General features: G+C 44.6%; 2 protein-coding genes across 2 annotated transcripts in view; one reads left to right on the forward strand and one right to left on the reverse strand.

Moving 5' to 3' along the window:
- TER94 (Transitional endoplasmic reticulum ATPase TER94) overlaps positions 1-11,102 on the forward strand; it is a 30,056-nt gene extending 18,954 nt beyond the window's left edge. Inside the window, exons 12-15 of the mRNA XM_037431964.2 lie at positions 467-690; positions 2,543-2,701; positions 7,027-7,184; positions 10,852-11,102. Coding sequence (XP_037287861.1) covers positions 467-690; positions 2,543-2,701; positions 7,027-7,184; positions 10,852-10,951 — 641 coding nt within the window. The 3' untranslated portion in view covers positions 10,952-11,102. The remainder of the gene's footprint in view (positions 1-466; positions 691-2,542; positions 2,702-7,026; positions 7,185-10,851) is intronic.
- LOC119180826 (leptin receptor gene-related protein) overlaps positions 1-17,093 on the reverse strand; it is an 86,429-nt gene that overhangs the window by 27,521 nt on the left and 41,815 nt on the right. The gene's annotated exons all lie outside the window — the stretch shown is intronic.

The raw sequence follows: 17,093 nt of genomic DNA on the forward strand, positions 1-17,093 counted from the left end.
CCGTAATCTTGGCTGAACAAAAGCTGTTGTATGTAGAACTTGCGTGAGCGAACTCCCAGCTTGACATTGACTCTCGATTGACTCTCGCGAATGTTCAATATACCATAACTTCTGCTCAGAGACATTCATATCACCCATTCTTGTGTTGCATGCAGTTCTGTACTACTATTTGCTGTGCAACTTCCTCAGTTGAGGAAACTTGATCTTCCTAAAAGGGCGCATAAAATGTCATATACATTTAAAAGTACAGATTGCTGTAGAAATTTAATTGCTTATTTTAAATGAGACAAAAATAACGCAGTTTCGTCAGAACTTATCAAGATTTTTTTTACCTTTGAGGGAAAGGCACATCCATTATATTGGATCTAGGTATCTTTTTCCTTTCGGTGTTTGAGCAGAGATTTCATCCTAACAGCACGCCGGTGTGAAGAATAGCGCCCTTACCGCTTAACTTTACGCGAACCAGGCGGTGCTGCTGACCGTGTGATCAACCAAATTCTGACCGAGATGGATGGCATGAGCAGCAAGAAGAATGTCTTTATCATTGGCGCCACCAACCGGCCAGACATTATTGACCCGGCCATTCTACGACCAGGCCGTCTGGACCAACTCATCTACATCCCACTCCCAGACGAAAAGTCGCGCGTCGCCATCCTCAAGGCCAACCTGCGCAAGTCCCCACTGGCACCCGTGAGTACCGGCTTGTGACATACGGTCAGACGAGCTCACTACCAATATCAATCTTTGACTGTTAAGAGGACCCTGTAAACTGTGTTTCTTATGGCGGGCGAATGGAGAACGTTTACTGAGGTTGATAAAATACTCAAAGGCTGCGTTGAAGTAAACAGGTTTAGCGTGGAGGAGGTCTGAGGGGAGTGTTCTATTCAGTAGCCGGTCTTGATAAACAAATGCAGGTATGTGGCTGCGTGAAGGCTCTACGGCTTTCACATAGCTAATGCATTGGAAGAGATGCAATGAGCTGGATTTATAGAACAGTTGGGCAAACCATGGAAAAACTTGCAATATAACGAGGGCTTTGTGTATTTTCGGCAGGTCTAAAGACTTGGTTGTAGTTGTAGTAGTGCTTTCTTTTGATTTGGTTACGCTAGTAACGCAAGTGATCAGGAAAAAGTCAGTTTCCCCAAAAGGGCGAATCAATAAATGTGATAGCAACGTATTCGAATGTTTTACGAAGCAAGGTTAGCATTTTAAGGAGCAATATTAATTATAGTAAACATGCGCTTGCTAAGTAAGTTTCTTGTGGCGGGGCCACAGCAAATAAACACAACAAGGCTCGTGTGTAGTGAAGGCATTGATAAAAGGCACCTCCCTTGGGCAGCGCATGCTGGTAATAAGGGCTATACATCCTGTGCCACTGGCTGTGGCAGTTGTTTGTGTATAGAGCGCAACTATATGTGGACGGCCACTGAAGGTACACTTTTGGCACCGTTTTTTCGTGTTTAGAGAGCAGCTCATAGAAACTACTGCCTGCTGTGGAGGCAAAAGCTGGGCGTTGATCATTGCCATGATAGCGCGACAATTATAAGCCTTCTCTTCCCCCCCCCCTTGATAGCTCACGAGATAAGCTTGCGCATTGACGAAAAAGCGATGTTCCCTTTGCAGAAAGAGAAGGCTAGGGCATCCTTACGACAAAAACTAACTAGACGGTCCATATAATTGCTATCGACGGTCCATATAATTGCAACAGCAGTGTTGTATTGATTCAAATGAGATCAGTTCTAACGTGTTCAGGAAGATAGTTTGTTGTACATCTATCTTCCGGAACGGGTTTGGGAAGATAGTTGTTGTACCTTGAGTTAGATTGGTGTTTTGTGCACTATTAGTATCAATAAAGGGAAGCCGTGTATAGGATTTTGCTTAGATAAAGTATGGTTAGCCTCATTAATGATCTTGGTTATATGTGCTGCCCTTGTTAGGTCAGTAGATAGGTTAATGCCCCGGTGCTTCAAACAAGATTCTGACCTGCTCAATTTGGGCTGCTTTAGCAGCACTGGTGTCGTAGACTCAAAGGGACACTAAAGAGCAAAACGCTTTTTCAGGTTATTGGTAAATTACATTTCACCATCCCAAAAACACCACTTCTACTGCGAAACAACGCTTGGCAAATGAGAAAACGCGCGAAAAGAAACTGCGGGTGGAGATGCCACCTCGAGATTCATGCACCCAGACACTGCGACTTCAACCATTTTTGAAAGCGTGTACTAGGTCCTGTGTAGCTTCTGAATGATCAAATTGAAGCACATTGTAATCTGTAGGTGCCGTAGATTTAACATTCAAAGTCTCAGAAAATTTCGAGCCAATGTCGCGAAATCACGAAAAGCACATTGTAGAATTTCCTATGTTACGTGGGAAGATTACGGCGGGAAGTTTAAAAATTAAACTTCAACCTTGATTTTCTCCGTTTTTAATGAACTTACGACAGTGAAGCTTATGACATTATAGTTCTGAGAGTGCAGTTTATCGATCTAAAACAACTCATTGTTTTTGTGTAGTGTACCTTTAATGTCACTGATGTTTCCAGGATGTGGACCTGAACTACATAGCCAGTGTGAGCCCAGGGTTCAGTGGTGCCGACCTCACAGAGATTTGCCAGCGAGCTTGCAAGTTGGCCATTCGGGAGTCTATCGAACAGGAGATTCGCAGGGAAAAGGAGCGTGCCCAGAATCCAGAGGCAAACATGGTAAGCAGGGGGTTTTTCTTTTTCCTTGCTTCGCATTTGGATTGCCATTTTATCCTGAGAAGTTCCAGGAAGCACAAGTATTGTGGCCCATTATGAGCCATGGAATTCGGCTATATTGGTACAGTGGAACTTCGATTATACGACTTTCAGGGGACCACGCAAAATCGTCGTATAATTCGGGCATCGTATAAATGAAACACCAAGAAAATAGGCACTGATGGTCGTTGTTGCCCCACAACAGTTGTCACATAATGCGTAAGAAAGTCTAATCTAAACAAATCTAAGCTGCTCCGATGAAGGTAGATTCAATTACTTGAAAAAATGACAACCACGTATTTTATCGGAGGTGTGAACAAATCTTTATTCTCACTTTTAAAAAAAAAAATTTTTTTTTCTCTGAGAGTTTGCCCAGCCACGATGCATCAGCTTTCTTTCGAGAGCTGCGACATCTGGCAGCAAGTTTTCGATCTCGTCGCGTGCGCAAGCAAATCCCCGAATGTTGTCGACGTAGCACAACACGTCCGCATACGTCGGAACGGATGCACTAGCCTCTGCAGTGTCATCCATCTCTTCCTCGTCGGAAGTTCCCGCAGTGTCAGGACGCACAGTTTCGATAATATTGTCATCCAGCGACACTGCACTGCACACTGCAATGTCTTCGCCGGCACCAACATAGTCCGCGAAGGATCCAGATAGCTCCAGGTTGCCAAACTCTGGTAGTGGAACCGGAACTAGCTGCTGTCTAGCCCTCTGGTAGCTAGACAGCTAGTTCCGGTTCCCGCAGCTGTCCCAAACGTAGACAGGCTCAAGAATCGCCGTTCAACACGTCCGGTACAACGACGCGAAATCTAGTGAAAGTTATCGCATACTAGAAAGCGAGCTCGAAATCATCTGCCATGTTACCTGCTCACAGCTGTCACTACAAAACCACCCAAAAGAAGGCAGAAAACAAAACAAAAAAAAAGGCCCCAACGGAAGTGTGCAATGCGACTAAGCAAAACGAATGCGCTCCGGCTGGCTCTGGATAGCTATGCTCGACAGCGTGTCGAAAAATTGAAGAGGCGCCGTGGTGGCAGCGCGGATAGTGTGCTAGAACGTGCGGAGGAACCAACTCTGTTCCTCGGTTTCCCGACTTTTTTTTTTTCATCCGGCCGCAGTGTGCTTGCGTGGCAGCCTGCGTGCCTCATCGCATGTTTTGTTTTTTGTTTTTTTCGGACAGTCCAGCTAAGCGTCGTACGAGGCGGGGCCGGCGTAAAATTGCGTTGTAGAATTGAGGTTTTCAATACATTAGTTCTATGGGGGTTTTGCTGGGACCAAGCCAATTCGTCGTGAAACGTGGGTCGTCACAGGACGGGGGACGTACAATTGAAGTTCCACCCTATTTGACATAAAGGAAAATGTGTTAGTGGTTTGGGGGGGGGGGGGGGGGGGGGACTGATTGCTCTTGCCTTTCTTTACCTATAATATACAGTACTCAAATTGTAATGGATTGGTTTATTTCTTGGTTGATCTTAATTAACATTTTGTATTAATGTATGTTGGGGTGGTGATTTCACAAACAGCTTTTTTATAATATAGAATTATATATATCGTTAATTTGGGAGAGCAAGATTTTATTTAACATGAATGTTAATGTTATCTGAGTATCACAATCTGTAAAGTTAGGAATGGTCAGTACAAAAAAAACAGTAATGGATGTTCTAAACCCATTCGAACAATAGTTATGGTTTGTTGAAATATTCAAAAGCTGCGATGTCATTCAAAAATGTTCAACTTGCCACAGATATATTCATTTACTGAAAGACTACTGAAATTTCGAGCATGTTTTAATACTCTCATGGTTTGACTGAATGACCTGGCTGATAGCAGTTTTGTTAAATCCTAATCAACCTTTTCTGGCCGGATAGTCCCCACATGCATTTGGACGGTAGCGAGGCATGCAGCACATTTTTTGTGTACACAGTGGGTAGAGTGACACCTCGCATTGTAAAGGGGTGTCAATCATCTTGGGGCGCAAGAAGAAATGTGTGAAGGCAGGCTTCTATGGCTGTGTGCCATTGCTCTGCAGACAACTTGGAGAGGCCACAAGCGGCCAGTTTTCAGTTTGGTAATCTTGCCCACCCACCCACTTTGTGTGATCGTAAAGAGTGTTTCAACCCAGAAAAGATAGGAAAACTTGACCACACCTGTCGAGACAGTGTTGTGATAGTACGACACTATTATGGAACTGAAACTAGAAAATTTAAGGTAAAGTAATGCAGTAGTTTTATTTCCAGTGCTCTGCAGTTTGTGTTATTTTGGAGTGATTTCGATTGTGTCCACTTACATTGGAGTCAGCATAAAGTGAAACGGCCAAGTTTGCAGTTACGTGATATACTTACTATCACAAGTTGTTGCTCGTAGCGGTTGTTATACCAGGGGGGGGAAACTCATTTAAACTCGCGAGTACTGTAAAGTGCCGTCCACTATTAGGGTGATCACTACTCAGCGTGGCCATGCTCCGCAGAGTACCGTTACTGTGACCACGCATAGGAGCGTAGCAGCGCACACTGACACGCGGGAGATATTTTACGCTGTCTGCTACGTTGCTCAAGCACATCGCTGCATGATGTTGCCATGTAGAAGCAAGGTGCCAGTCTTGCTTGGCTGTACTGCAGCAAGCATGGCACGCGAGAGAGCGCCTGTGCAGTTTCGATTCGATGTGTGGCCGTGTCCGATGCACTGGCACTGCGCCGAGTGCTGCCACACTAGGCAGTGTTCACTGAGCAGTGTCCAAGAGTGAACTTGGCCTCAAAGAGTAGTGACGGTGATGAGTTCTGTGACCTTGCCAAGCAGTTGATTCATGCTGGGCATATCCTGACATGGCAGCACAAACCTTAAATGACGTGCTCTCATCCTATAATGGAGTGTCCCACAAACATATGGACCATGTGTCCCTGGATGCTAGTGCTGCATTTACACGATTGTATGTCAACCTAACTTATTTTCATAACGAAATTTGCATTTGGGGCTTCAGCTCCCTGCCAAGATGTACAACTAATCAAATTAGGGGAAACAAGAAGTGAAAAATGCTGTGGATTGCTTACAACTTCAGATTTTGGCTAAAGAAACAATGACATGTTTTTTTTCTCACACAAAGCTTTTTTGGGGCCTTCTTAAACTTTTCCTGCATGCACCAGAGAGTTTATGTATGGCACGTGCACATCTTCAGGGTGTCGAAGATAGATGAATGGCACTTCTAATTGGCAGCGACAGTTGTATGGTAAACACAAGGTTTTGGACCTGATGAGAAGAGCTCAAGTTTTCGCTCTTTGACACGCTTGTTTCTGTGACCACATACTAGCTTGATTGTTCTGCTTTGTCATTACGAGTACTCCTCGCTCAAGAAACGTGCAGCTCTTTCACAGCAGCTCTTTAAAGGCCTTTTAATCACAATGCCAAAGAAACGAAAGCCCAATTGTAATTGCTGGCTGTCACCGCAGCTGAGGGTACCAAACTTTGTCGTGCTTGGCATGGTGTGCCAAGCACTCTTTACTGTGCCTAAACCTTAGAAGGGCCCTGCAGTGTTTGTACTAGTTGTAATAGAATGGTTTCACGATTATGACATGACATTTAACGAATCACGTGCGGCAAAAGTTTTAGAATACGTCGAGTACGAGCGGAGTTAGATCGATTTTTCACGCTCACACACCTCTTCTTTCCTCTCATATTAGTGTGCTTTTTGAAAGCTAATGGAGAGGCGATGACCAGGGAGCAAGAAGATGCAGCCCTTCATCACCTCGCAGTCTGAGCAATTTTTTTTCTTCCAGCATTCCTTTTTCAGAGTAACTACGAGTGGGCACGTGGCAGCATTTAGCAGCCATAGTGACTATGCAGTTTACAATGTGCAAACTAGCCCACAGCAGTGGTTTTGGTTTCTCAAACATGGCGCTGTAATTTGGGTGTATGGTATCACTGGTAGAGCAGAGGCTGCGATTTTGAGAATTGTAATTCCAGGCCATGTGCTGAACTTGTAATGTTTCGATTGCGTCTTCTTAACAGCCTTGGCTACCAATTGGCTGCATTTTCTTACCCTGATTATAGTTTCGCAAGTCCTCGTGAACTGCGTAGCAGTGGCGACTGCAGTTTTGTTGCATTTTTCTATGCTTTGCATATTTGGCCAATCGGGGCGGTTGGTATAAGATAGCAGCGTTATTTGTGCTTGCGTCTCATTTTTCTGTCAGAATGGTTCTGCTAGACATTATTTGTACTGGCTGACACTCCAATGTTGACTGGGGCTCCTTTGCATGAAAGGGTTTTTAAAGAGCTTCCCTTTGTCTTCGTAGGATGTTGAAGAACACGACCCTGTGCCTGAGATCCGCAAGGACCATTTTGAGGAGGCCATGAAGTTTGCCCGGCGGTCGGTGAGCGAGAATGACATCCGCAAGTACGAAATGTTTGCCCAGACCCTACAGCAGAGCCGAGGATTCGGCACAAACTTCAGGTGAGCCGCCATCCAGCATGGATTACAGGTGCGTCGCGCGTTAATGCGAATGTGTTGTGTAATGTGTGGGGGGGGGGGGGTAAGGTTCAACTGCAATATATACAGTGCAGTCCACTTATAACGATACCACATATAACGATATATCGGTTATAACGATGGGTCAACTTAACAGTCTCATTTTATGCATTGGGGCTATGGGGAAAAAAACCATATATAACGATATGTTATCCACCGCATATCGGATACAACGATGAAAAGTTTGCCGTGGACGGCATGTTTCATTCAGAATAATCGTAACATTTAGATTGATAAGTTCCTCTGAAACGAACTATGCCGAGACAAGACGAAAAGTTAGCGTAGGCGAGTATGTATCTGCCGCCACTGCAGCACAGCGCCGGCAGCGCGTCCCGGCCGTTCAAAAAGCCGAGGAGAGCATCGCGAGTTGGCGCGACGCGCTACAGATGGCGCCAGCTGTGTCATGTTTTGCGCCTCGCCGCGGGTCGACCGCGGAGAGGCTGAGAGAATTCTAAAAAAAAAAAAATGCGACAAGCAAAGCGCCGCGCTCCGCGGCTCCCCGCCTTCTACAACGGCAAGCCGGCAAGGTACTCGTAGCTTGCCGAACGAAAGCGGGAAAGAGAGAGAAAATAAAAAAAGCGAAACGCAAAGCGGCGTGGCGGCATCGGGGCGGGGCCTCGTTGGCATTCCGGCGTTGTACCTCTGGCTGTGCTTTCTTCCTCCCACTGCTCCCACCCCGCCGTCGGTCAGTCTCTCTTCCTCAGCGAACCCGTGATGCGTTCTTCGGAGTAAGAAATAGTCTTGTTTTTGACATCCTACTATCTACAATATTTATTAATTGGTGAAAATAGCGAAATGAAGCCTGGAGCTACAAAAGGTACGTCCGGCGACGATTTTTTGGCGGCAGTCCAGATATAACGATCACCGGTTATAACGATCATATTTTTAGGTTTTCTCGATATCGTTATAAGTGGACTGCACTGTACTCGTGTAAGAGCAACACTTATTGCTCAGTTTGACAGGACGTGGATGTTTCAGGAGTTTGGCCTAAATTTTTGTACGAAGAGCTTGTGTTGCCGATGTGACTGCTGTAAATAATAGTGAAAATATGGCGAAGTGGATACACATTCTTTGTTTCTGGATGCTTTTGATCGCTTTCACTCTCACTGCTTTCTTCCCAGAGGTAATCATCAAGCCTACCATCCATGCAAAGTGCGATTGCATGGTGTTATTGCAGCCATGTCACATGATCTCGAGGAGTACTGATAATGATATAGGCGGCAAAACAATAAGCGCCATCTTGTAGCAATTTGTGAAGCTTAACCTTGTCCTGGTGCACAAATTTGCACGTTTGGTCACTAAATACATTAGTTCTCTTTTTGTTTCCCAAGAAATTTTTTTGGGCTCTCAGGTTAGTAACGTGGCCCTTAATTAAAGGGCCCCTGCAACGCTTTTTAAGCATTGTGGGAATAGAGGCTAGCCTGCTGCCTTTGCGTGGGCTTTGCCGCCTTTTCTGCGGTTCACATGTCTCCCCCTCCTCTTTCTGCCACGCTGGGAGAGCGGAGTGACGTCTAATCCCCTTACCCTGTAGCGCATGTTGACTGAGGCGTCGTGCGCGACGTCTCCCGAGGGGTTTTCGCGCACTGCGTCGGGAGTAGGCAGATACTCTTCGGCACAGCAGACGGTCAGTCACGCAATCTTTTCTGTCCGTCGACTCCCGTCGCTAAGGGCTCGTCGAACTTCGCTGATGGCGCCTCGCGCTTGAGGCGAACACTCACCTTTTGTTGCCCCTCTGCGTACGCTCGGCCGAAGGGTCGTACGGTGTCCTAGTGCGTAGCCTAGCTACGCCGACCCATCTCCCTCCGAAGCCAACGCGAGCGCCTTTGCCCTGGCTCGAGCAACTGGGCCTTGGTCCCGGTGTCTCCGTGGATCACCTTTACCGCAGAGACGTGCTCGTGGCACCCTGTGTAGTACTTTTATGCCCGTGGCGTGGATAAGCCCATTTGCTTTCCCGCCGCGCCTTTGCAACGGGCTGTACTGCGTTTGGTGTTGCCACAGACAATAAAGTGTTGCGACTTCGAGCAGTATTGTGTTCTTGCCATGGCGACGGTCAACGCGTGCCCTTCGGCTCGCTAAGACCGGACCCACGCTAGTGGCCGTACTCCTTCGGGATACGTGTCACTAAAGCATGGTCAGAAAAATCCTGCTGATTGGTTGTAGAGGCTCCCGAGAACACACGATTCAAATACTGTAGCGCAGGACACTGCCTGGAATTCACAATAAATTATCAAAGTGAACTCAAAATTGCAGTCTCTTCTCAGTATAATGACTGAGGAAGCTCAAAAATCACTTGTAGAAGGCCATCTATCAGCCATTGGCTGATTCGAACATGGCGGGCTCGGTCGTTACAGGGATCTCTGTGAGAAGCTGCGACTTGTCCAGGCGTGCTGTGCGAGATCACACTGAAAAAGCCACATACTCGCAACAGGAAAAAAGTGTTCAAGGTCAAGAGGCGTGCGTGGCGTATTTTTTGGGCCCATGCCATCTTTCCCTATTTAGCTGCCAGCGCTTTCGTGAGCACAAGAGAAGAGAAATGTGATTGCACTGTGCAACCAATCTTCGTAACTACGCTCGTACTAGACATATTCTTCAAATTTTTTTTTGCTGTGAATTCGTGATGCAATGAGCTATTTTAGTAAATCCATTCTATGGTTACTTGAAAGCGTTTCAAGGCCCCTTTAAGTGCATATGTGATATAATTCCTCCCTTCCCAAACATGAACAATGGGTAGGGCAAATTGCTGGGCATCGCGATACCTCTACAATGCCCACCATATGCTTTTTGCACAACAGAGGTTCGTTTTCTTTTTATCTCTAAATTCATACAGTGTTGACCGCTTATAACGTACAGTAAAACCCCATTAATTCGGACTTCACGGAATCTGAGGGCATGTCCAAATTAATGAAATTATCATGGGAACCTCAATGTATTGTGTAACTCGTCGGTGTTCTTTTTTTTTTGCATTTTTAATCTTTTTAAGTTACATTTATCAGAGCCATTTGTGTTGTTAAACAGTTCAACAGTTCTACGTTTTGAAGAAAGACGCACTCGAAAGCTTCATCAAAGAAACATATCTTTGAGCCTATAAACTGTGCAAACTGATGCAAGCCTGGATACAGCAGTAAATGGAGCAAGTTTTAAACTGATATATAAATATAATCAGCAATATGAATGGTTCACAGTTATGAATTGTTCGATGAAGGCGAGATGCTAGAGGCCCATGTACTGTGCGGTGTCAGTGCGCATCCCTATTTCTAACCTTTGAATATATTTTTTCATTTATTCTGATGTATCGGATGTTTTTTCTTTAGTCATTATATTATTTCAATCTTTTTTTGTACGTTTGTGTAAATAGTTTGTTTCACTTGGAGCGACGTAAGAATCGCTGAAGTTTACCAAGGTGCCTGTGTCATAGTCAACTATCTAAAGTGCTCAATAATTGCTTGATGTCACACAAATGAGCATTTATGCGAATCTGTGGGAGCCACAGTGATCGTTATGGGCAAAGCCATTTTTTCTTAGATTGCAACAGCCTCTGGGTGCAAAACTCGAATGTGGCCATTGCGTGACCTTCTGGCCCTTTCTTTTTCAGATTCCCACCATCCCAACCGGCTGGGCCAGGCGGCACTGGTGGAAGCAATCCAAATCCAGCGTCCAACTTTCAAGAAGACGACGACGACCTCTACAGCTAATGGGGATTTGGGAATCAAGGGAGAGAAGCCAGGCGGTGTACATATAAAAGAAGCAGGCCCTTGTATTTAACCTGTGCCCTTGAGGGGAAGGGGGGACCACCACTCGCAGCCCATACGCAGTCTCAATAAAACAGGAGTATTTTCACTCGTTGCCCAAGTGCCCCGCTGCAAACTTGCTTGGTTCTGGTATTATCTTGCTGTCGGGTAATATTCACGAGGTGAAGCTAGTCTGCTTGCTTCTATGCAGTGAACACGAACATGTTGCCTACAATGGGTCTATAATTGGTCTTGTGCTGGCTTCAATGGATTGAGGATTCTGGTGTGCTATGCTGTTGCTGTGATAGCATGCAGGGAATGGGACTAGTGCATGTCTGGATTTGCTTCATCACATATGTCTCATTGCCCTTCATATTGTGGTGTGCCTAGATAAGCTGCAGCTGTTGTGGGAAATGTCTGTTTCAGTGCATTTGTAAAAAAGACATTTATGAACTCGGCGGTATCTTGGGAAGCAGATGAAGAGTCTCAATCTTATGGAAATGGCGAGTTTGTAAAACATTTTACTTTCACAAAAAACTCCTTGCACAGTCACCCTGCAGCGAGCCTGGAAGTCTGTGTTATTGGAAGATCGGCTCAGTCAATCATCCACACGAAAGGAGGAATTCACTCTGCAGGGCAACTTAACAGAAATTTAAATGCCATTAATACAGGCCCATTATTAAAAAAGATAGCCAGGCCTGCACGGAACGTGCAGCACTGTCATAGCAAAAGCTGGAAGAGTGCCCGTTCAGAGGCTTTTTTTAACTGTGTATTTGCTGCAAGCACACTTGGAAGGTATTCATTGCACCTTCAATCATTGTGTAGTAGGCAGGCATTCACTGTGCCGCTGGGGAAACCAGCAAGTACCTAAGGGGTAGTTTTCCATCACAACAGTGATCGTTTATTTTCTTGCGGGGGATGAAATTGTTACGAGGCTATTTACAACATTGTGAAATTTTGCCAACATTGCCGCTGTGATTTTCCTTTCCTTGTGGGTTCTTACATTTTCTGTAAATATATATATATATATATATATCCAGCTGTTTGCCCCCTACTTGCGAAAAAGTTGGTAAGCCACAGTTAATTGGTAACAAGATCAAGCTTTTTTTTTTCTTTTGTTATATTGATTAGGGACGTCACTGGACAACTTGGGTGGAACGACCCTTGTTGTGATCTTGCAAGAGCTTTCGCCGTAAAAAGTTGAATATCTATAGGGTCTGTGTGCTTGTGTGTACACGTTGGTATGCGAGTATACATACGTTAGAGTACTTTAGCGAAAAACTTCATGCGAAATTGTTTAATTTGTAATCGCACTGTTATGCCACATGGTGCCAGTGGGTATTGACAATGTTTTACGGTATTGCGTACAATCTAGCTAGCAAAGGTGAATGGTAATGCACTTTGGCAATTGATAGCTGCTCATTGTCATTTTGTTCAGTCAAAATGGTGTGCTAGCACACTATGAGCATAAGCAACAGGGCATCCGCGGCGAAAAAGACACTCTCCCGCTACAGGAAACTTCGTGTGAATGCGAAAAATAGGCTAATAGGGGAGATTGTAAACGGCGTGCAAGGAAACTCTTGTAAGTCGCTTTGAAAGGCCAACTCCGGCGATTTTTCGAAGCAAGTGGATCTCAATGAAGTTCACTGGGTACGTTCATTTGCACGTTTGCGCCATTCATGCCGAATTGCAGGCTTGAGAGTTTCGCAGATTCTTTTCAAATCAATTTTATAGCTTGCCAGTATTAATGGCAACATTGTGTGTGTGAGACGCTGAGTTTTGCCTGGCAGAAGTGACGAACTGATGTGCCACTGTAAGCATGACGATAGTTATAGCGCGAGAACAAAACGACGTGCTATAACTATCATGCCATACCAACTAGCACAAGCTGCCACACTTGTCAGCCACTGTAGGGTCTGCTATGGATTGTGTGGGTTTGGCCACGCTTGGCATGGACATGTAATACCATCTGGTGGGCATTATGTGCGATCGAGCAGGTTCCGGCAGCGTCAGGCAAATCTTTACGTCACGCGTAGAAGCGCACTCGGTTGGGTTTCGGAATTGTGATTTTTCGTTAATTAACAATTATTTTCGAGTGTTTTAAGTATTTAGTTATTGGGCGCGTGAGAAGAGTGTCTAAGGAACATAAAAGCACCATTATCTTAACATGGTCAAAAAATCGTCGGAGTTTGCCTTTAAGCAGGTACATCAACATTCAGAACGCCTACCCGAATAGCACTGCTAGAAGGCTGGTCCCTCTACGCTAATGCCAGGGACATCAATTGTACTCCCGTGCTAACGTCTCGCGGAAGCGTGCAACCCCGCAAGAACCAGGATCAACGGCTACTAAGTGATCGTGCATATTGTGAAAGCGTTTCGTTGCCTTCGCCGCCGACTCTAGAGAGAAGGGGAGATGCGTAGTAGGGGTGTTGTTGCCGCACTAACTGATGCGTTTCGTTGCCTTGGCCGCCGACTCGGGAGAAAACACGGGCATTGTAGGAGAGGAAGGGGGGAGGGCCATTGGGCTGTTGCTGCTGTGGCCTGCGAGATGGCAGATGGCCACGGCCGCCTGGATGGGGCGGCTGTGGCCCCATATATATATATATATATATATATATATATATATATATATATATATATATATATATTTATTTATTTATTTATTTATTCAAAATACCTTACAGGCCCACTGAAGGGCATTGAGTAAGGGGGGCATCAGTATACAAACGAAATAACAATAAAGGAGAAAAGCAGACGAAAAAATATATACATATATAAAAGATTACAAAAATCAAAAATCAAGGTGCAACAGCGTTATACAATGCTAGAGTGCAACGAATTCAGGTTGTCACGAAAGATTTCACGGTTACAAATGGATACAACATGATCGGGAAGACCGTTCCAATATGCAATGGCTCGAGGTAGTGATGATAAGTTAAATGCCTGCGTGTGACCATGAATGCGCATAAACCTACGGGCATTGTGAATGCGCTGGGAAGTGCGCGCAGGAGAATAAAGTGGCAAACAGTGAATTTCGTTACTATAAATGTACCTATGAAACAGACATAAAAGAGCAATGTTGCGGCGTATTTCTAGTGACTGAAATGCAAGGTCTTGTTTTATTAGGGTAATACTTGAATGATAGTCGTAGTTTCCGGAGATGAATCTCGCTGCCCTATTCTGGACGGCTTCCAACATACGTACCAAGTAATCTTGGTATGGTGACCATGTGGATGATGCATACTCTAGCTGTGGGCGAACATAAGTAATATATGATAATGCGCGTACGTTAGAAGGAGCGTTGCGCAAGTTTCTGCGGAGATATCCGAGAGATTGAGATGCTTTCGATGAGACAGCTGCTATATGCGTAGTCCAGGATAGATCCGATGTAAGGTGAACGCCTAAATATTTGTAAGATGGTGTAGCTGACACAACGGCATTATTATTCTTATAGTGAAATGCTGAATTGTTATGCTTTCGAGTGAACGAGATTAACTTGCATTTAGAGGCGTTAAGGGACATCTGCCAAGTTTCGCACCACCGGAAGGTTAGGTCAAGGTCATTTTGGAGAGCGGAATGATCATTAAAACATTTAATGTTGCGGTATATGGCGCAATCGTCAGCGAACTGCCTAACTGTGGATGAAAGGTTATCGGGCAAATCATTAATGTATATTAGAAAAAGTAACGGACCTATTACACTGCCTTGGGGAACACCGGATGTGACGTCGCAAAGGTTAGATGAAATGTCGTTGATCACCGTAAGCTGCTGACGTGAAGACAGGAAGCTTCGTAGCCAAGACAGGATTAATGAATCAATACGGAGTGCGGCCAATTTAGAGATTAAACGACAATGAGGGACAGTATCGAATGCCTTGGCGAAATCAAGGAAGAGGCAATCAGTTTGTTCGTTAGCGTTCATATTAAAGTGAAGGTCAGTCGTGAATTCGAATAACTGGGTGTCACATGAGTAGCCTTTTCTAAAGCCATGCTGATGGGAGAAGAAGAAGTTGTGCGATTCAAGGTGATCGTAGATATGAGAAGCCACGATATGTTCTAGTAGTTTGCAAGAGATGCATGTAAGTGAAATGGGTCGATAATTACGGGGCGAGTGCCTGTCACCGGACTTAAATACGGGAATCACCTTACCAACCTTCCAATCCTTGGGCAGTTCGCCTGATGATAGCGACTGGTTAAATAGGAGACAGAGGAAGCGGCTGGAAATATCTGTGGTGTTCTTCAATATTTTAGAGTTAATGTTATCAATACCTGATGAAGTAGAAACCTTAAGATTCGTGATGAGTTGGGCTATACCTTCGGCAGTGACAATGATTGGGGCCATTAAAGCGAAAGGGTGATCTGGAACAAATGGCACATTGGAACAATCTTCCTGTGTAAAAACAGACGCGAAGTATTCATTGAAAGCAATAGCGGAAGCTTCATCAGAAAGCAGCGTTAGTTCACTATCGTGTATTGTAATGTGATTAGGAGACTTGTTGTAGGGTGAAATTATTTGCCAGAACTTTTTGGGGTTATTTTTGAGAAGTGATGGCAAGTCCTGCGAATAATATTTCTTCTTCGCTGTGTCTAAGGCTTTACAATAGTCTTGTAAGCAGACCTTGTATTTATCCCAGTAGGACACAGAGCCAATTAATGCGTTTTGCGGTATCATAGAAACGTTTCTTTTTATTGCGTAATGTTCGAAGATGTTTAGTAAACCAAGGGTTAGTTTAATCGTTGGAAACAGAGATCAGCGGCACAAGCTGGTCAACTAACTCTAATAATTTTACTTTAAAAAGAATCCAGTTTTCGTTCACGGTTCGAGAGGCAAATGACGGCAAAAAAAGTTCCTGATAAAAGTCTTCTAGCTCCGTCCTGAATTGATGGAAATTCGCACGGTTATAATCCCGGATTGTTTTTCTCACTGAGCCTGTGAGAGTTACAGGTAGGTTGATTTGGAAGTTAAGGAGCTTGTGGTCGCTAAATCCTTCTATGTAAGAAATCGCTCCAGTGGTTTCTGGTGCATTAGTGAAAACAAGGTCAAGTATGTTAGTACCACGGGTGCATTGGTGAACAACTTGAGATAAGTTGTAATCGAGGGTTACTTCGAGAAAAAGTGATGAGGCGTGACATTTCGTAGTCATGGTAGACCAATCAATGAGCGGGTAGTTGAAATCGCCAAAAAGGTATATAATGTCAGCTGAATAGAGTTGCGTAGCTCGTTCTATGTTGTCACGTAGATCTTTGGGGAAAGAGGAATGGGCATCCGGTGGACGATAACATGCTCCTATAAGTATTTTTGCATAATGTGTAACGCATGCTGTCCATGTTATCTCTGTAGAGGGGTTAGTATCAAGGGGAACTGATGACACTGTCTTTTTTACTGCTATTAGGACGCCTCCTCCTCTTCTATCGACACGGTCACGTCGATATATGTTATAGTTGTGTTTATCTGGGAACAGTTCCTCGTTGGTTACGTCTGGATAGAGCCAAGTCTCCGTGAGTATTAATATGTCGGCATCACTATCATCTAAGTAGGAACTCAACTCATCCCTCTTGGGAAGTAGGCTTCGAATGTTAGTAAAAGACACAGATAAAGATGATGACTTAAACTGACTCCGCTTACGCGTGCTCGTGTTAGCCTCTAGCTATCTCGTAGACAGCACAACTATGTTGCTAGAGTGATCGAAAACGTAGGTGTTATTGTCAATGCGAAGTTTATCAACGGATAGCTTAAAGCGTTTGTTTTGAGCCTTTGCGAATTCCAGAAGTTTTTGGCGAGCTTGTCGCGTTTTCATGGAAAAATCTTCGCGTATGTAAAAATTAGTTCCCTTAAGCTTACGCGATTTTGACAAAATTTGCTCTTTGTCCTTAAAAAATGTGAACTTGACAATAATTGGCCTTCGTCTATCTGTGTTAAATCTGCCCAGTCTGTGCACGCGCTCTAATTGTGGACTAGATATGGAAGTGCCTAGGTGGTCTGAACAAAACTTCACTATCTTATCTTCTGAGACTGCCCAGTTCTCATTGGGGTCATCTTCGATGCCAAAAATAGAAGGTTAGACCGACGTAACCTATTTTCTGCCTCGTCGCACCTATTCGTGATT

Source organism: Rhipicephalus microplus, chromosome 10 (assembly GCF_043290135.1).
Source record: "Rhipicephalus microplus isolate Deutch F79 chromosome 10, USDA_Rmic, whole genome shotgun sequence".
NCBI lineage: Eukaryota > Metazoa > Arthropoda > Arachnida > Ixodida > Ixodidae > Rhipicephalus > Rhipicephalus microplus.